The 18983-nt window shown below is 45.9% G+C and overlaps 1 protein-coding gene across 4 annotated transcripts in view; it reads left to right on the forward strand.

The window, feature by feature from the left end:
- NOL4L (nucleolar protein 4 like) overlaps nucleotides 1-18983 on the forward strand; it is a 179790-nt gene that overhangs the window by 133883 nt on the left and 26924 nt on the right. For all 4 annotated transcript variants that reach the window (XM_027867664.1, XM_027867665.1, XM_027867666.1 and 1 more), the window contains one exon: nucleotides 17626-17897. In XM_027867664.1, coding sequence (XP_027723465.1) covers nucleotides 17626-17897 — 272 coding nt within the window. The remainder of the gene's footprint in view (nucleotides 1-17625; nucleotides 17898-18983) is intronic.

Below are 18983 nucleotides of genomic sequence, written 5' to 3' on the forward strand. Positions count from 1 at the left end.
CTCTGGCTCCTGAGGGGGCTCTTTCCACCACACCGGGCTGTCCCTGGTCTGGCATGCCCGCTTCCCCCCCCCCTCCCCCGAGCTCCTGGCTTTCCTTCTTCCTGATCCCTAGCCCCCTTCCCTCCCCTAGCTTAGGCTTGACTGGCTCATTCGTAGCCTTTCTTTTCCCTCTCCTCCTCCTCCCCCTTCTCATCTCTTTTGTGAGTGAATTATTGATAGGCCTTCCCCATTCCCTCCCTGCCTATTCCTGCACCCCCCTACTCTCCCCAGAAGCCTTTGAAGGCTGTTGCCAGGAAGTCAGCTTGAGCTTCCAGGCTGTGGCTGGTGCTACCTGGTTTGGATTGTGACCCAATACTCAAGCCCTTCCCATCTACACCTTCTCCCTCCTCCCAGCCCTCCCCACCCACCAAAGGCAGAGCTGGAAAAAGAAGAAACTTCTCCTACAGGCCTTGCTTGCCTGCAGGTTCCCAAAGCAAGGGCATCCTTTGGTGGGGGAGAAAGGAAGGAGTGAGTAGGCCAGACAGAGAGAGGGCCAATTCCTAAGAAAAGAAGTCCTGACCTTTCTCAGATTGGCGCCCGATTCACAGAGAAGTGGGGAACCCTCCAAAGTCTCGGGGGTTCCTTGGTGGAAGGTGGTTGGGCAATTGATAGATCTCACAGAGCCATGCTTGTGCAGCTCTGCTGGCTTTTACATAAGGTCATTGTTTTCAGAGGTAAAAGAGGTTTTTGTCTCTGCTCTGGAGACGTGACAGAGGGAGGAACAATTTCCCCCATTCATCTTTAATTCCCTATTTGAATTAGGGCCCATTGCCCTAAGTTAAAAGAGACATTAATGGCACCATTTCCCTGCCCTCAGATATTCCAGTGAGCAGGTGGTGGAACTTTGTCTGTGGCTCACCAACTTGCAGGGATTGGGTTTATTCTAAATACTCTGAGGGCACGGTGATGGGTCATGTGACTGGTCAACGCTCCATGGACTCGCGTCTTATGAAACAAATCTTTGCCCTCCGACCCAGTCCCTCTCACACCTTGGGTGGTCAGGGAGGATTTTTGTGAGGTCCCAGAGAGGCAATGGCTTTGGGTCTTGTCCCGATGCTGTCCGTCTATCCCTAAGGTCCTTTGCCTGCCCTTTTGAAGCTGAGGGACACTTGGGCAGGCTCATCCGAGGAGGGGGAGTGGCAGTATTTGGGAGTGATAAGAAGATGGACACACATCCCAGTAGGTATACACTTTGCCTCCCCTGCATGTACTCTGTGATCCATTAAACTGCCTCTTTGACGCTCCTCACACAAGACACTCCATCTCGAAGTCTTCCTCCCCCAAGCCTCGAATGCGCTTCCTCCTATCCTCTGCCTCTTAGTATACAGGCTTCCTTCAAGACTCAGCTCAAATCCGCCTTCTGCAGGAGGCCTCTCCTAGTGTCCCTCCCTCAGCTACCAGTGCCTTCCTTTCTGATATTACCTTTCATTCATACTGTATATATCTTGTATATACCTGGATATTCATATGTCGTCTCTCTCATTAGAACTGAAAGGTCCTTGAGGGCAAGGGCTGTGTGTTTTGCCTTTCTTTGCATCCTCAGTGCATAGCCTGGTACATGCCAGGTACTTAATAAATGCTTGTTGGCTGACTTTAAGGTTTATAAAGTACTTTGCAACATTTCTGTGAAGTATGTAGCACCAGTATTATTCTTATCCCATTTTCCAGATCAAGAAACTGAGGTTCTAGGAGGTCCTGAGTTCAAATCTGGCCCCAGACACTTGACACTTACTAGCTGTGTGACCCTGGGCAAGTCACTTAACCCTGATTGCCTCATGAAAAAAAAAACAAACAAAAAAAGGCAAAAAAAGAAACTGAGGTTCAGAGAAGAAAAAATTTGGGTAGGACATTTCCCCTCCCTAGGATTTAGTTTCCTTATCTGTAAAATGAGTTGATTGGACTGAGAGGATTTCTTAGGTCCTTTCCAGCCCTAGATCCCTGATCCTATGACTTTTCCATAGGTCACACAAGTAGTCTGAGCTAGGGCTAGGGGTTTAAACACCGGTCTGGTTCTCAAGGCCAGCATGCTCTCCCCTGGCCAGAAGAAGGCAGCCCAGAGCAGCTTGGCACCTGCTGAAAAGGTGTGGGGGCAGGGAAGGGACAGGGAGGAGTAGGAAATAGGTACAGATTAGTACCAGGTAACTGGCTACAACCCCTTTGGCAGCTGCAGGCCTGAAGGGTCATCAAACAAGTCCTGGGGCAGAGTATGTCAGGGGGTGCAAGTGTGGGAGTCCAGCAGGTCCCTGCTGCTACATCCACTGCCTTAGCGAACAAAGCTTCAGGTTACAACCATATCCTTCTGTACCAGAGGTTTGGGCGGGTCTGTCATGAAGGAACCATGTGCCCGGAAAATCCCAGCCACCAGAGGATTAAATCTGACTCTGACGTCATTTGTGTGAATGAAGGAACTAACTTGTTTTAACTGTTTGGTGGGATGGTGGTTATGGGTTTGGGTTTTTGTTTTTTTTGTTTTTTTGGGTGTGAGGTTTTTTTTTTGGTTTTTTGGGGTTTTTTTTTGGTGGGAAAGAGTCTGACTTGGTTTGTGGAAAAGCTAGATAGGAGGAACTTTCTTTCTTCCTCTCTCCTTCACCCTCCACCCTTGGCCTCCTGTGTACTGGAATCCTTCCGTCATTTCTAGGTATTTATAATTTTTATCCCCGGTTCTCCTATAGGTCCCTTGGATCCATGCAGCTGCTTTTAAATATAGAAGCACACAGCTAGATCCCAGAGGGACCTTATAGGTTCATTTAATTCAGCCTCATAATTTTACAGACGAGGACTGTGAGATACAGAGAGGGACCCAAGTGTCTTGTCCAACATCACCAGGTAGTAAGTGATAGAGCTTAGACTTGAACTCAGGTCCTGTGACGCCTAAGTTTACTGTGGCTTCATGGGCCCAGGAAATGTTGAAGCTGGAAAGACCCTTTGAACACAGAGCATTAGAATCGGAAGGGTCCTTAGCATAGAACATGTTAGAGTGTGGTCTGTTAGGACAAAGGATTATTGAGTCAGAGCTTGAAGGGATCTTAGAGATCTAGTCCTGCCCCCCACATTTTCATCAGGGCCACTGAGGCCTAGAGAGGTTGAGTGACTTGTTCACACAGCAAAGTGGCAGAGCTAAGATTTGAACCCAGGTTCTCAGATTCTAGAGCTGGAATACTTTTAGAAGTGGAGGGGACCATGGAACATAGAACTTGCGTTGTTCTGTGTGCCTTAGATCAGTGATGTTAAACTCAAATAGAAAAACGTATTAACTTAGAAAACCACAAATCAACATTATCTATGTTGTATTGTATTTTTATTTATTTTGTTAAACATTTCCCCAATTACGTTTTAATCTGCTTTGGCTGAAGGGAGTTTTACAAGCTTGTGGCTTGGGCTTGAGTTTGATAACTGTCTTAGAACATAAAACTCCAGAGCTGGAGGGGACCTTACATTATATAAAATGGAATGTCAGAGCTGCAAGGAAGGGCCCTTCACCATGAACACTACGTTATTGTCATCGTGGCTAACATTTAGATGATGCACTTGAAGTGTGCACTGCCATTTAATGAGACAGCCAGTCCTTAGAACACGGAACATTAGAGCTGGAAAGAAATGTAGAGGACATCTAGCGACTTATTTTATAAAGGGAGAAACTGAGGCTGAGAAGGATTGAGATTTTCTCCCTTCCCATCTTTGCAGAGGCTGTGGATGTGGAAATACACTGCTAAACCCTGTTGATGTGTTAATTGTTTTCATGGAAAAAAATTTTTTCCCTCTTTTTAAGATTTCATTGTTATAAGGAAAGTCTCCCTGGGTAGAAAGCATTTAGGATGTCTTTGAAAATAAATGTGTTGTAAAAACAAGATATGAATAAATTTTTAAAGCCACGAAAAGAAAGAAAGAAATTGAGTTATTGAAAAAGCCAGAAGTGGAACCCATGCCTGCTGACACCCAAGTTTGGGAATCATTTCACTCCCCATTACCTCACTTCATGTAGAAAATGAACTGATTTTTTTTTTTGGCTAGGCAATGAGGTTAAGTAACTTGCCCAGGGTCACACAGCTAGTAAGTGTCAATTGTGTGATTTGAACTCGGTTCCTCCTGAATCCAGGGCCGGTGCTCTATCCACTATGCCATCTAGCTGCCCCCAGGATAATTTTTTTTGAGACTCCCTGAAGCAACCTAGATTTGAAGCAAATGGGGGATAGGGAGGAGAGAGAGTCAGAGCCAAGCTGACTCTGATCTGTCTTGGTAATTCCCCTGGATAGTCCAAGAAACAGATTCTGAAACACTTCAGAGAAATGCATGTGGGCAGGCATTTAGCTTTGGGTATGTGATAAAGCCGTCGGCTGCCCCTACCTCAGATAACATCACAAAAAGCAGGGACCCCGAGCTGGTCCTTTCCAGCTCCTGCATTCTATTGGGTGTCTCTCAAGGTTCCTTTTAGTTCTAAAATTCTGTGTTCTAGAATCTCTTCTAGTCCTATGTTTGCTCCTTCCTGGTTCTGTCCAGCTTTGGAGTCAGAGGAGCTGGGCTCACTTCCTAGAACCCAGTCAGGCTAGCTTGAGTTGGTGCCGAAGCAGCCGTGGAGGAGAGAACATTCCAAAAAGCCAGGAGAGATTGGTACCTCAAGCAGTTATTGCTCGGTCCCCAAGGGCTTGAATATTATTAGTACATCAGATTTCTGGATTTCCCACCATGACCATAACATTTGCAATGGGCACTTGAAGAAAGCCGTACAAAGACTCCACCAGTAAAGATTCAGTCTGGCCTCACTAGCTCCAGCAGTGGAGTCACTCCAGCGACCCAGACATACCCACACTAGGTTAGATGTTGGCATTGCTGGACATATAGAAATAGTAATCCATCAATAAGCATTTATTAAAAGCCTACTGTGTGCCAGGTATTATGTTAGACACTGGGGATACAAAGATAAAAGTGAAACAGTCCCTGCCCTCTGAGAGCTTACATTCTAACAAGACAGATACTATGAATAGCAATGGATGGAGTGGTGAATTTGGAGACAGGAGAACTTGGGTTTCAAATCTGACCTCAGGTACTTACTAACTGTGTTACCCTGGGCAAGTCACTTAGACTCTCTTGACTTCAGTTCTTAATCTGTAAAATGAAGGAGTTAGACTGGATGGCCTCTAGATCTCTTTCAGCTCTAAATCTACAATGCTGCATATACATAAAAGTATTTATAGATGTACAAAATGTATTCAAGGTAGTTTTGGAAGGGAGGGCACAAGCAGCTGGGAGCTGGGAAGAATTCACATAGAAGATGGTGCTTAAATTGAGTTTTGAAGGAAACCAAAGATTTCAAGAGTTAGGGGGGAGAAGGGAGAGCCAGGCATGAGGCACAGCCAGAGAGAGCAAAGGTGCCGAGATGGGAGGTGGAGTGTCATGTGTGAAGAACAGCGAATAGGCTATGATGGCTGGAGCACAGAATACACAGAAGGAAGTAAGGTGGAGCCAAACTTGGATGGCAAGGAGGGGCAAGGTCATAGGGAGCTTTAAATGCCTGACAGGAGCTTCTATTTGATCCTGGAGATCATAGGGAGCCACTGGCGTTTATTGAGGCAGGGTTGTAACAAGGTTAGACCTGCGCATTAGGAAAATCAACTTGGCTAAAAGGAACCTCGAAGCATAGGAGTCCAGAGCTTGAAGGGACCTTCTGATAGGGTGTTGTACACTTTCTCCCTTTTTTTGCTGAGGTGGGGGACTGGGCTGGTAGACTGTTTATCACTCACACTGTCAGACACTGTGCAGGTGTTGGCTGTTTTTATTGAATTCTTTTTTTTTTCCTTTTTCAAATTCTTTGTTGGACTCTCCCTTAAGTTTTGGACCATAGAAGTCACTCCCTGAAGCATCGGCTCTGTGTCATTCTGGGAGTCAGATGATCTGAGTTTTCCATTAATTCTAGCAGCTTCTTGACTTGTCCTCCATAAGCTGTCAGCATTCTTCCAACCTGTGTGACCTTGGGCAATTTGCTTAACATCTCTGGGCCTCACTTTCGTCCTCTGTAAATTAAGTGGGTTTGACTATATGATCTGTAAGGTCCCTTTCAATTCAGGCTATGATCTACAAATCTTTACAAAGCATTCTGACAGGCGGTCATCTTGTCACTGCTTTGAAAGATCTTGAACAGTAGCAAAGAACTGGAAAATGAGGGGATGCCCATTAATTGAGGAATGGCTGAACAAGCTGTAGTATATGAATGTAATGGAATACTATTGTGCTATAAGAAATGATGAGCAGGTGGACTTCAGACAAACCTGTAAAGACTTGTATGGACTGATGCTGAGTGAAGTGAGCAGAACCAGGAGAACATTGTACACAGTAACAGCCACGTTGTATGATGATTAACTTTGATAGACTTAGCCCTTCTCAGCAATGCAAGGATCTAAGACATCTCCAACAGTCTCATGATGGAAAATGCTATCCACATCCAAAGAAAGAACTATGGAGTTTAAATGCAGATCAAAGCATACTATTTGCTCTTTTTTTTTCCTTCTGTTTTGTTTTGTTTCTTCTTTTTTGTGATTCCTCCTATTGGTTCCAGTTCTTCTTTACAACATGACTAATGTGAAAATACGTTTAATAGGAATGTATATGTAAAACCTTTATCAGATTGCACGCTGTTGTGGGGAGGGAGGTGGGGAGGGAGGGGGAGAAAATTTAAAACTCAAAAGCTTATGGAAGTGATTGTTGAAAACTAAAAATAAATTAATAAAAAAAAAGATCTTAAACTTGGTAGTGCTTTAAAGATTATGACACATGTAAGAAAGGTGAACCTGGGAGAGCTAGTAGTATGTTGGGCTGTGGAGTTTGGCGAGGCCTGGGTTCTAATCCCAGCCTGACAAGTCACAGGCAAGTCACTTCTGTGAACCTTGGTTTCCTCCTCAGTTTCCTCATGCATAAAATGGGTATAATAATACCTGTGGAGATCCCTAACAGGGCTATTTTAAGGATCAAATGAGATCACATATGATAAGTGTTTTACAAACCACCTTCGTGAAGTTTAAGTTGTTGTAGTGCTGTCTAATGTTGTTATTGTGATAATCATTCAGTTTCACAGTATGAGCCTATGGGGAAGTGTGGTGAGGAGAAAACGCCCTGAACCATCTCCAAGGAATCTGAATTGGATGACTTTGCCCTCCCCATCATCTTTCCTAGCCAATAAGTTTTCAAATCTTATCACTTCTACCTCTGTGAATTCTCTTGAATCTCCTACCCTTCCGGCAGTCTCATTGCTACTGCCTGCCATCATCCAGGGAGGGGTAGGAGAGCTGGCTGCAATCAGCATTTCTCCTTATGGTTCTTCTCACCACTTACTCTCTTCCCCAGGACTAAGACTTTCTTAGGCATGTCTACTTATATTCCACCTCTGCTCTAAAATCTTTAGTGGCTACCTGTTACCTTTCCTTTCTGGCCAAAAAAGGCACTGCTTATAAATATTTTTGTAACAATTGCACCTTTTCCCTCTTTAACCTTAGAACATGTGCCCAGTAGTGCCAGCCTGCATTTCTAACCTCATTTCATATTATTGTCTTATATACACTCCAGCCAAATGAAACTTGTTTTGTTTTGTTTTTGTTCCTGAATATAACTCAGTTTACTTACAGCTCTCCATTTTTTGGCCAATGTTGTACCCTTTGCCTGAAATGTCCTCCTTCCCTTCCTCCCTCTCTTCACCTGTTGAATTCCAACTCACTCTTTAAATTCTAACTTAAATCTTACCTTCTCCCTGAAGCTTTCCCTGGGCTTATTGTCTTTCCGAGGGGGTGCTCCCTCACCATTAACCCACAGAGCACTTTGTGTTATACCTGTCCAATTCAGCAAGCATTTATTGAGTACCTACAATATGGCAGGCATTGTTCAAGAGAGAGTCCCTGCGTTCAGGAAGCTTACCTTCTTCCACCAGGGGAACACTAGTGTACTTACCATATAATATTATTTCTGTTAGAATCCTCCTTTGAAGCCACCCCCTAGTGTAGAGGTGAATTCTAGTTCCTCAAAAGCTGGATCAGCAGAGCCTACGTAAGCTCAGGCAGCCAAGCTAGGAAAGCTGCATCGAAAGGCCCAATGATGGACTCTATCTCTACCGTCTGAGGGCCAGTCCAGCTACACAAAGAGGTTCGTTGACATTTGGCCACAGGGTGATTAATTTACTGGCCATGGAATCTCCAGAAGACCATCTGCTAAGACAAAGAAAGGGCTATGATCTACATCCACAGAGAAAGTATCAATGTGAATAAAGCCATGGGTTCTTAACAAAGTGAAGAATGATCTCTGTATTTGTGTCTTAAATATGTTTCCTCCCCAGGAGGAAAGACTCCCTACCACAGATTCAGCTCAACTTTGTAATGTAAAGGTTAAGAGAGCTGTCTGGATGCTCAGAGGTTATGTGACTTGCCCAAAGCCAATATGTATACATATGAGAAGTGAGATTTGAACCCAGATCTTCCTGACTCTGCAACCTTCTCTCTATTTGCTATGCCTCTAAATCATTATTATTATTTTTTAGTTTTTGAAACAGTTTATTTTTGCTTATTGTTGTTGAGTCATTTCAGTCATGTCTGACTCTGTGTGACCCCATTTGGGGTTTTCTTGGCAAAGATACTGGAGTGGTTTGCCATTTCCTTTTCCAGCTCATTTTACAGATGAGGAAACTGAGGCAAACAGAGTTAAGTGACTTGTCCAGGATCACACAGCTAGTAAGTGTCTGAGGCCAGGTTTGAACTCAGGAAGATGAGTCTTCTTGACTTCAGGCCTCTCATTCTATCCTCTGAGCCACCTACCTGCCCTTAAGGCCTGTATTAGGAAGCCTTAACTGAATTGAATGGAGGACAGCTGAGCCTCACCTTGATGTATGAAAATTCAAATATACAAAACACATATGTTCAGGAAAGATTGTCCACATCATTGGTGTCAAATTCAAATAGAAATGGGAGAACTACTAATCCCTGTGGACCACATATCGACTTAGTTTTAAAATATAATCTTATCTATATTTTGTAGTATTTTTATCTATTGTATTAAATATTTCCCAAATACATTTTAATCTGGTTCAGGCAGCACTTGGGAATATTGTGGGCCAGCCTGTGTGTTTGACACCTGGTCCACATCACCAAATGATCATAGGTAGATTTCTTTTTTTTTTTTTAATTTTTATTTTTAGGCAATTGGGGCTAAGTGACTTTCTCAGGGTCACACAGCTAGTAAGTGTCAAGTGTTTGGTCTGAGGTTGGATTTGAACTCAGGGCCTCCTGACTTCAGGGCTGGTGCTCTATCTACTGTGACACCTAGCTGCCCCACCAAATGATCATAGGACCTGGAGCCAGAGCTTAGAACACAGAATGGACAGAGCTCAGAGGTCATAGAACACAATGTTAGAGCTAGAAAGAAGCTTGAATTTAAAAATGACAGATCTGGAAGAGAACTTGTAGAGAATCATCTGTCTGACTCCTACATTTTACAAATGAGGAGAACGAGGCCGAGAGAGAGAGAGATGCCGTGACTTGCTCAGGGATCACATGCTAATTGGTAGCCTGGTTTCTGACTCCAGTTCTCAAGCTCTTTCCATGTTCTTACAGGTTGGTGTGATGAAAGCCTGTTGCAAACCTTAGAGATGTATAGAAATGCAAGGAGTAGTTGTCATGCTTCTTCACTTTAAATGGGTTCTACCACGGGCTATCTTTTAAGTGTCATTTTCTCCTAGTGTAAGTAAAGATTTGATTTACAAAATTTCTGCCTGTGCAGAATGCTTTAGGAACACACCTGTGGTGTAAAGGGAGGTCTGATGTAGGCTGGTCAGAGATCTTTTACTACAGACCTCCCTAATGAAAGCAGGGCAGAAAGACTGTGACAGCTAAGAGCCGGGCTCCTTTGAGCTGTCAACCTGTCAAGACAGACCAGTTAGCCATTCATTGTGCACCCAAGATATACTGAGTCCTTCAGAGATGGAATCAAAATTTTTTTCCTTTTAAAATTTTTTAAATTTATATATATATATATAGGTACATATATATATATATAATTTTCACATCATTGTCTTCTCTATTTCCCTTTCCTCCTTCTACTTAGAAAATCCTCCCCTTGTAACAAAGATATAAAAGTAAAGTTAATTAGTATATCAGTTGAGTGTGATGATGTGTTCCTCAACCAAAGTCTCCCACCTCTACAAAAAAAGGAGGTACATTTTATCTTCTCTTCTTTGGGACCAAGCTTGACCATGTAATCACACTATTTAATTTCTGTTTTTTATCTTTCCATTTGAATTGCTGTAGTCATTTAAACTGTTTTCTGGTTCTGCTTACTTCATTCTACATAAGTTCATATAAGTCTTCCTTTGCTTTGTATTATGGGACAGTAATAATTCATTATATTTATGTGCCCCAGTCTCTTTAATCATTCTCCATTTTGATGAGTATCTACTTTGTCCCAATACTTTCCTACTACAGAAAGTGCTGCTATAAATATTTTGGTGTGGATGGGACCTTTCTCTCTGTCCTTTACCTTCTTGGGTAATGGGATTTCTGCCTAGTAGTGGGATCTTTGCCTTGTAGTAGGATATGGATATTTTAGAAATAAATTGAGAGGCAGCCTGGCATAAGGAAAGACTCCAAAAATTCTGGACTTGGAATCAGAAGACCTAGGTTAAAATCCTGGTGGCCTTGTCCCTCAGTAACTCGAGGACCTTGCACAGCGCTTTTCACCCTCAGTGAATCTCAGCCTCCTTCTCCATTAAAAATTAGGGTGTCTGAGTAGATCAGGGGCTTTTAACCTATTTTGGGTGATGGACCCCTTTGGCAGACTGGTGAAGCCTATGGGCTCTCTCTCAGAAGGATATTTTGTTGCCTGCGTTCATAGTTGAAGGAAACGCTAAATTTCAGTTAGAAGTTAGTGAAAATAAGTAATTTTCCCCCGTCCAACTTCATGCCCTCCCCCTTCTGAAATCTATCCATGGATTTACCAGGAGTTAAGAACCCTCGGTCTCTAAGATTCTTTAAAGAGTTAACTCTTAGGATTATCTAATCACCAGGACATTATGGTAGAGGGAGCACAAGTCTGTCAGTCAGTCAACAAACATTTGTTAAGTACCTACTATGTTGCAGGCACTATACTAAGCACTGGGAATACAAAGAATGGCAAAAATATTATGATCATTTTGTAGCCGTGGAAATGAAATTTAGTAAGGTGATTTGCCCAGTACCATACAGCTAGTGTCTTCTGACTGCCAAGTCTAGTGATCTGTTGACCATTGTACAATGCCTGTGAAGAAGCTTGCTTCCTCAGCACGGAGTCAGAGTTTATCTAGCCCAACCTCCTGTTTCCCAAGAGCTGCAGGAATCCTTCACGACTTGTCCCATAAATGGGTCCTCGAGCCTCTGTTCTGACACCCAACTGGATCAGGAAATGGCATTTGTTTGGGGCATTAGGCCACCTGTCTGTTGGGACCAAGAGAAGTGGAGCCCATATAGCTGGAATATGTATGTGGTGTCTCTACCATGTCGGTACAAGGCAGTGCCTTCCCTCCACTCTAAAAACCAGTGAGATCTGAACCTCACTGGTCCATTCCTTACCTGTTGAATTCCTCGTCATCCTTTAATGCTCAACATTAAAGTTAGTCCTTCCATAAAGACTTTCCTGATCCCAGGCGGGTGAGCAATGAATAATCTGTCCCCTTGGATCTCAAATAGTGCTCTCTAAAGCATTTATCTTATAATGTTAGTTATTGGGGTTATTTGTATTTGGGTCTTCATATCCCCTTACTAAGGGTAATCTCCATAGAACTTGGGGGGTCCATCTTATCAAAACTCTTTATCTGCTCCAATTAATTGATCCCTTACTCAATCAACAAATATTTATTAAATGCTTTCTCTATTCCAGTCACTGTGCTAGGTGCTAAGGAGAAAAACAACATGTAGACAGATAGCTATATACAAAATCTAAATAAAGCAAATTCAAAGTAATAATGGGGAGGGGTGAGACTAATCTCAGGGAGAAGGAGATGATCAGGGGCTATCTTGCTATAGGAGGCAATGTCTGAACTGAGCTTTGAAGGAAACAGGGGCTTCATATGCCTAGCGTAAACCTCTGCACAAGAGTAAATGTTTAAAGAATGTTTATTGAATGAAGGACCAGTCTCCTAACTTTGATTCTCGGTCCATTCAACATTTATTAAGCACCTGCCCTGTGCTAGGTTCTATTCTGGGTGCCAGAGGAGTGACAAAGAGGATAGGGATAACCACCCCCCCTTTATTTTCATCATCAGTATTCTTTTCAATCCATCATACATTTCTCAAATGCCTCCCCCATGAACATAGCATTGGGGCTGCAAAGATGTAAAAGGATAGCTCCTGGCCCAATGAGGTTATGGTATCCTGGGAAGGAAAGATACGCCATGCCCAGGAAGACCAAAGGCTGAGGTGGACAGCAAGTGTATAACCCATATATGGAGCATTCTTAGAAATTGAGTTTCTTTGTTGGTTTTAGTATAGTTGATGTTGTTGTTATTGTTAATAGCAGTTGGAGGGGCCAGTGGGATGATTGCCATCATCCTACCTTAGGGCTAATTAAACTGTATCCATGTCAGGGTAGTGGAAAGAACACTGAATTTGGAGTCAAAGATTTGGTTTTAAATCCCATCTCTGCTGCTTACTACCAATGTGACCAGGGACAAGTCACTTAACCCTTCATGGACTCAGTTTCCTTCTTCATAAAATGAGAGGGTTACACTGATGATCTCTACGATTCTTTGCTACTTTAAATCCTATGATTCCTATGACAGTCCCCACATTTTGGGAGCTCAGAAACTGGAGGGAGGGGCAGAAGGCTAAACTAACACCTGTGAAACAATTAATGGGGAAGTCAACTCATGGCTCCCAGATTGTAAATGCCTCAGGAGCTCAGAGGAAAGAAAGCAGGTTGCTACAGCTTAGGGTGTTCAGGGAAGGCTTTCTGAAGGTGGTTCTGGAGCTAGATCTTGAAGGATGAATAGGGAAGGAGGAAGAAAAAAGGGAAGGAGGAAGAAAAAGGGCTTGGATCAGGGGATGGGGAGAAAGTAGGATATGCTTTCTGGGTTAGTTCTCCTCCCCAACTCTAGATGCCTTCCCCCTTCTACAACTTGAACTCCCCGCCAGTGTCTCTGAGAGCCTGGGGTGCTTTGGTTAGCGATACTCTGCACCCCTGAGCAGTCATCTCAGATTTCAGGGCTTGACCTGGGTGGTCCAGGCTATTGGGAGGGGGAAGTGTCTGTTCCTAGCCCTTCAGAGAGCAAAGAGAGGTCCCTAGGACTCATTTGACAGGCAGCCTGGGTTATCTCCAATTGGCCTGTGGGGAGGCCCCTGATTGGCTACTTGCTGAGGAGACACTCTGTTGCCGTGGCGATGCCCGGGCTGACTCCAGCTCTGGTGTGTTGCATGTGCCTGTGAGCTGGGGAGTAAGTCTTCCTAATCCTTCCAAGAGGGGAAAGGCAGAGGGGCCCTGAGGCTCCCTTGGGAACCTAGGCTGACCCTGGAAGGTGGGGAAGGGGAGTGGGATGGGATTGCTTAGCAGTGAATATCTCTCTGTCATCCTGATGCTTAAAGGAAGGCAAGCTATTCTCCCTCCCAAACAGACACTAGCAGATTCCACCCCTCTCCCCGACTTAGCCGGGGGGGAGTGGGAGGTGAGGACAAGCATGATTATGTGTGCCAAAAGAAGCAGGCATGTTGATGGGGTGTGGACCCAGGCCAATGCAGACTAGATCCTACCTTCTACCCCCAGCCCCCCAGCACTATCCACAGGACAAGAGTCCTAGTCTTGCCATTAACTGGTATTTATTGATGCCTGCTTGGTTGTGTGTAGAGTGCAATGGTAGGCACCAATGATGGCACCCATTTTTCTAGCACTCTTAAGATTTACAAAGCGCTGTCTTCCTCACAGCCCCGTGGAGATGACAGTATGTATAAATGTGAGTTGTTATCATTGTCAGCTCACGTTTATACCCACTGCCTGACTCACAGCATTGTGAGTCCCTTCCCTTCCTTGTAAACTTTTAACTTCTGTAGAGCCGGGAGGTGTTTTTCTATAATAGTTTGAGATTCACCAAGAAGATGATATAGACTGTCGCCTCATGGAATGTATCCAGGAGTATTGGGCTTGGAGGCTTTGGACCTGAATTCAACTGCCGGCAGTTAGGTGCTGGTGGATAAGGCGCCGAACCTCCCTAGCTGTTTCCTTATCTTTAAAAATTGATGATTGGGACCCCTAGTCCACTTACCTCGATGTGTTATGTAGGATAAGGAGGTTTAGAACTGGAAGGGATAGGGCCCTAGAGATCAACCTATCTAACCCTTTAATTTTACAGGTAAGGAAACTGAGGACCAGAGGGAAAGTGATTTGTGCAGGGGTACATGGCCAAGTTAGAAGCAGAATAAATTTGAACCCAAGTCTTCTGATTCCAAATCTACTGCTTTTCCCACAAAACCTCTAGGTTGTTGTGAGAAAAGTATTTTGTAAATGATAAAAGTACAGTATATGTGGGCTAATAATAATACCACCAACCCTGGGTCCCTCTCCCCCATTCACACATGACTCACTCTCTTTCTCTCTCCTTTCTCCTCTCTCCCTCCCTCCCTCCCTCCCTCCCCTCCAGGGACACAAGGCATCCAGAAAGGATGCCCATTGCCACTGCTAGCTGGAGTGGGGGAGGGGGGTAGAGAAGGGGGGCACTTAAAGCCAGTGGTGGGCATCCGGCTGGCCACATTCGGCTGCTTAATCCGATCAGCACGGGGGGGATGGGAATGTGAAGGGAAGAGGAAGAAGGGAGGTTTTATAAGGTTGGGAGCAGGCAGGAAGGGTGGGGGGGAGTATGGGGGGGAAGCTTAAGGACCCAGAATGGGTACAGCTTACACAAGGGGGGGAAGAAGGGGGGGGAATATGGATTTATGTTGAGCCCAGGGTATCCCCATTGTGATTGCCAGAGCCCTGCTCAGCTACAAGGCTTCCCTGCAAAGTTCTCTGTAGTGGCCTCATTAAAGTTTACCCGTCACCCCAAGGGAAAGGAAAGATCCAGCTGATAGTGGTAGCCAGAGCCCTTTCCTCCTCCTCTCCCTCCTCCTCTTTCTTCCCTCCTCCCTTCCTTCCTTCCCTCTTCCCCCACTCCCTCCACCCAGACACACATACACCTTTGGACTCCCTGCACATGCGCCACAGTTCCATATGTCACTGTGACACGAGGCTGCTCCCGGCTGCCTGACCCCCCCATTGTCCTGCCAAGGGAGTGAGGATGCAGGGAACAGGAAGCGGAGAGGGGGGGGAACCGCCATCTGCCTGTGGCTCAGAGCAGCAGCGGCAGCGGCAGCGGCAGCGTCTTTGTTTGGATCCCGGCTGGGGCCGTGGATATTTCTTAAGGAATCGCTCCCAAAGTCCTCGCTCTCTGGTCCTTGCAAAGCTCTGCTGGGTGAAATAAAGGATTTGCTGTGTGTTGGGGGTGGGGGGAGTGAGTGAGGAGGGAGGATGGAGCAGGAGGAGGGAATCCACAGGGGGAGGAAGATATTAGGGGGAGGAGGGAGGAACAGACGACTCCCATCTTGACCAGGATATCCCGTCTTTTTTTTTTTTCTCTCTCTCTCTCTCCTTCTCTGCCTCTAGGGTGTGTCCACACAGATACAGGCAGCTCCCTCTCCTCCCCCCATCCCTGTCAGAGATTGTACCCGTAAGCTGACACTGTGGGGAGGTGTGTAAGGGAGAAGGTAGAGAGGCTGACTCCCTGAGCCAGAGTGGGGAGGGAGGGGTTTGTGCTGAGTGTCAGTGTATGTGTGTGTGTATATGTGTGTGTGTGCATGCGTGCCAGAGAGAAGAGAGAGAGAGAGAGAGAGAGAGAGAGAGAGAGAGAGAGAGAGAGAGAGAGAGAGAGAAGCTGTTCATGACCCAGAATGTGGGTGGCTGTGTTTGCAGGATAGCTAGTAGAAAGAGTGTGTGCATGAGCCAGAGGGTGTGTGTGAGTGAGAGAGAGAAAGAGAAAGACAGACAGACAGACAAGGCAGGGGCCCGTGCCCAAGGGGAGGGAGACAGCTAGGAAGAGGGGGGTGGGAGGCTACTCTCTCCCTCCCCAGGGTGACAAGACAATGGGGACCCCTCCTTAAGGTAGAGGGGGTAGGGGTGGCAAGAAAGGAACAAGCTGAGTTGGAGGGTACATGGGGGGATGCAATGGCAGGTGGGTGTGGGAAGAAAAGGACTGTGCAGAGTAAAGGGGGCTAGTGTGGGAGGGGAAGGAGTGGTTTGGCACTCCTGAGATGGAGGAAGATTATAAGCACGGGAGTGAAGGGACCGTCTCTACCTGCGGAGTTGGGGGCTGTGAGCCAGATAAAGCAGCCGTGCTGGAGAGGGGACATGAGAGGCAAGACTGAGAGGGTTCAGGACAATAATTTGGAGCTAGGTGTGAGAAACTGAGTTAAGCCGAGGGAGAGAGCTGGAGAAAGGCTAAGGTCTGTGGCTGCCTGCCCACCCAGAGGGCTTCATGGAGAGGTTATTAGGAAGATGCGTTCAAGAAGGCACTGGGGTGAGTGAATCTTTGTCAAAGGAGATAACATTTCAATTCTGAGACTCTAATGGGGCCTCCCATTATTTCCCTAATAGGTGCCATGGTGACAGGCGCTGTAAGAAATACTTAGACGGGAGTGTTGGATCTAAGGCTCAGGAGAGCCCTGGCCATCCCTGGGGCCCCTCCCAGCTCTGTCTTCAGAGCAGAAGGTCCATTAACTCAGGGGCTGGGAGTTTGGTTCGCTGGGTTTAGGGGAGAGGAAGCCACGAGAGAGAAGAACCTTCTCTCACTGAGTGGAAATGCTGCCCCTGGCTCCAGCCTTTTTGGTGCCATTAGGAGTCTTGATGAAAGGAGTGTGTGGGGTCTTAAAGGAAAGAAAACCAAGGAGGGGAGAATTCTCTTTCTCTCCCTCTCTGTCTCTCTGTCTCTCTCTCTGTCTCTCTCTCTGTCTCTCTCTGTCTCTCTCTGTCTCTCTGTCTCTCTCTCTGTCTCTCTCTCTCTCTCTCTGTCTCTCTCTCTCTCTCTCTCTCTCTCCCTCCCTCCCTCCCTCTCTCTCCCCCACTCTTTCCCTCTCCCTGTCTCTTTTATCCTTTCACCCTCTTCTCCCTCCCCCCTTCTCTTTTTTCTACTCTCCATATGTCTGTCTGTCTCTCTCACTCTCTCTCTTACCTATCCTATTGATGTGAATTCCTCAGCTGCAAAGATCAGGAGTTGTCTACCCTCCTTGGTCCTGTCCCACCACTGTCTTTGCCAACTAGGGATGTGGGTTTTGTTCCTCTTGATTAAGGGTAAACCTCTTCACCCTCTTCTTTTGAACTGGGGACGCTGGGGTGGGGCCAGTCAGCAGACAGGCTTTGCCACAGGCTTGCTTCATGGCCTTGGATGAGCTGTTTCCCCTCTGAGCCTCAGTTTTCTCCTCTGGGAAATGAGGGGATTGGATGATCATTAAGCTTCCTTTCCAGATCCTATGACATGCCTGAGTCTTGGGGAAAGTGACTAGGACCAATGGGCAGCTCCAGGGCGAGGCTTGGACCAGGGGCACTAAATCTCGGCCTCTCTCGTTTCAGATGACTCCTCGTCGGAGAGTTGCAGTGGGAACGGCTCCTCGACGTTGAACCCCTCCACCTCCAGCAGTACCCAGGGGGACACCTCATTCCCCGAGATGAATGGTAATGGCGCCGTGGCCCCCATGGACTTCACAGCCTCGACGGAGGACCAGCCTATCAACCTCTGTGACAAGCTCCCCGCCTCTCATCTCCCCACCTCTTACCCAGCAGACAGCTGCAGCGCCGATGGGCTTCGGAGCAGGGTGAAGTATGCTGTGAAGACAACCCCAGAGGTAAGTCTGAATAAACAGGGACTGACCGACCATGGGCCCAAATGGAGGCTTTGGCCCACAAAGTCATAGGCCTCCTTTCTTCCCCTCCATATAATATGGATTCCAGGAGATTGAGGGTCTTCTTGCAATAGAAACTATCATTCCTGTAGATTTAGGGTGCTGGGCTCAGGGCCTGCAGAAGGAAGATAGCAATAAAAACAGTGTCTTTTTACACTTCTATAGTTCTTTAAGGTTTTCAAAGGAGGAAACTGAGGCGCAGGGAAGCAAACTATCTTGCCCACTCCACGTCCAGGTCTCGTTATTTGACACTAGGCTGCTGGTACATCCTTGGGGGAAAAAAGTACTTTCCCACCTTGGCTTTTATTTTGGATCATAATCGCCCCATGAAGGTGGTAGGAGCAGACATTCTTACCCCTATTTTTGAGCTGAAATGCAGAAAGGAAGCCTGACTCGCCCAAAGTCACACAATCCACGGTGACACCTCAGACCTCAGTCCCAGCCATTGGCCAGTGTCCATGGTCATGGCCGCTCCCTTCTCCACTGGACAGAGGCCAACAAAGAAGGTTCCTCTGTCCCATAGTCATCTGCATCCTCCAACTCCCAAACTATATGTTACCTTTGGATCATGGGATCATAGATTTAGAGCTCGAAGGGGGCCTTAGAGACCATTTAGTCTCACCCCTTCATTTTTACAGTTGAGGAAATCGATGTCCAGCAGGGTTAAGTAACCAGAGCATGAATAGAAAAGCTGGGATTCCACCCTAGGAAGTTGGACTACAAATTGGGGTACTGCCGCACAAGGTTCTGGTAAAGTGGATAGAATCCTTGGCTTAGACTCAGGAAGACCTGAGTTCAAATCTAGCCTCAGACACTTACTAGCTAGGTGATCCTGGGCAAGTCATTTAACCTCTGTCTGCCTCAATTACCTCATCTATAAAATGGAGATAATAATGACACCAGCCTTACAGAGTTATAAGCATCAAATGAGATCACATATGTTAAGTGCTTTACAAACTTGAGCATGCTGTATAAATGCTATCTAGTAGTAGTAGTAGTAGTAGTAGTAGTAGTAGTTGTTGTTGTTGT

This window comes from Vombatus ursinus, unplaced genomic scaffold (genome assembly GCF_900497805.2).
Source record: "Vombatus ursinus unplaced genomic scaffold, bare-nosed wombat genome assembly UNPS02014786.1, whole genome shotgun sequence".
Lineage (NCBI taxonomy): Eukaryota > Metazoa > Chordata > Mammalia > Diprotodontia > Vombatidae > Vombatus > Vombatus ursinus.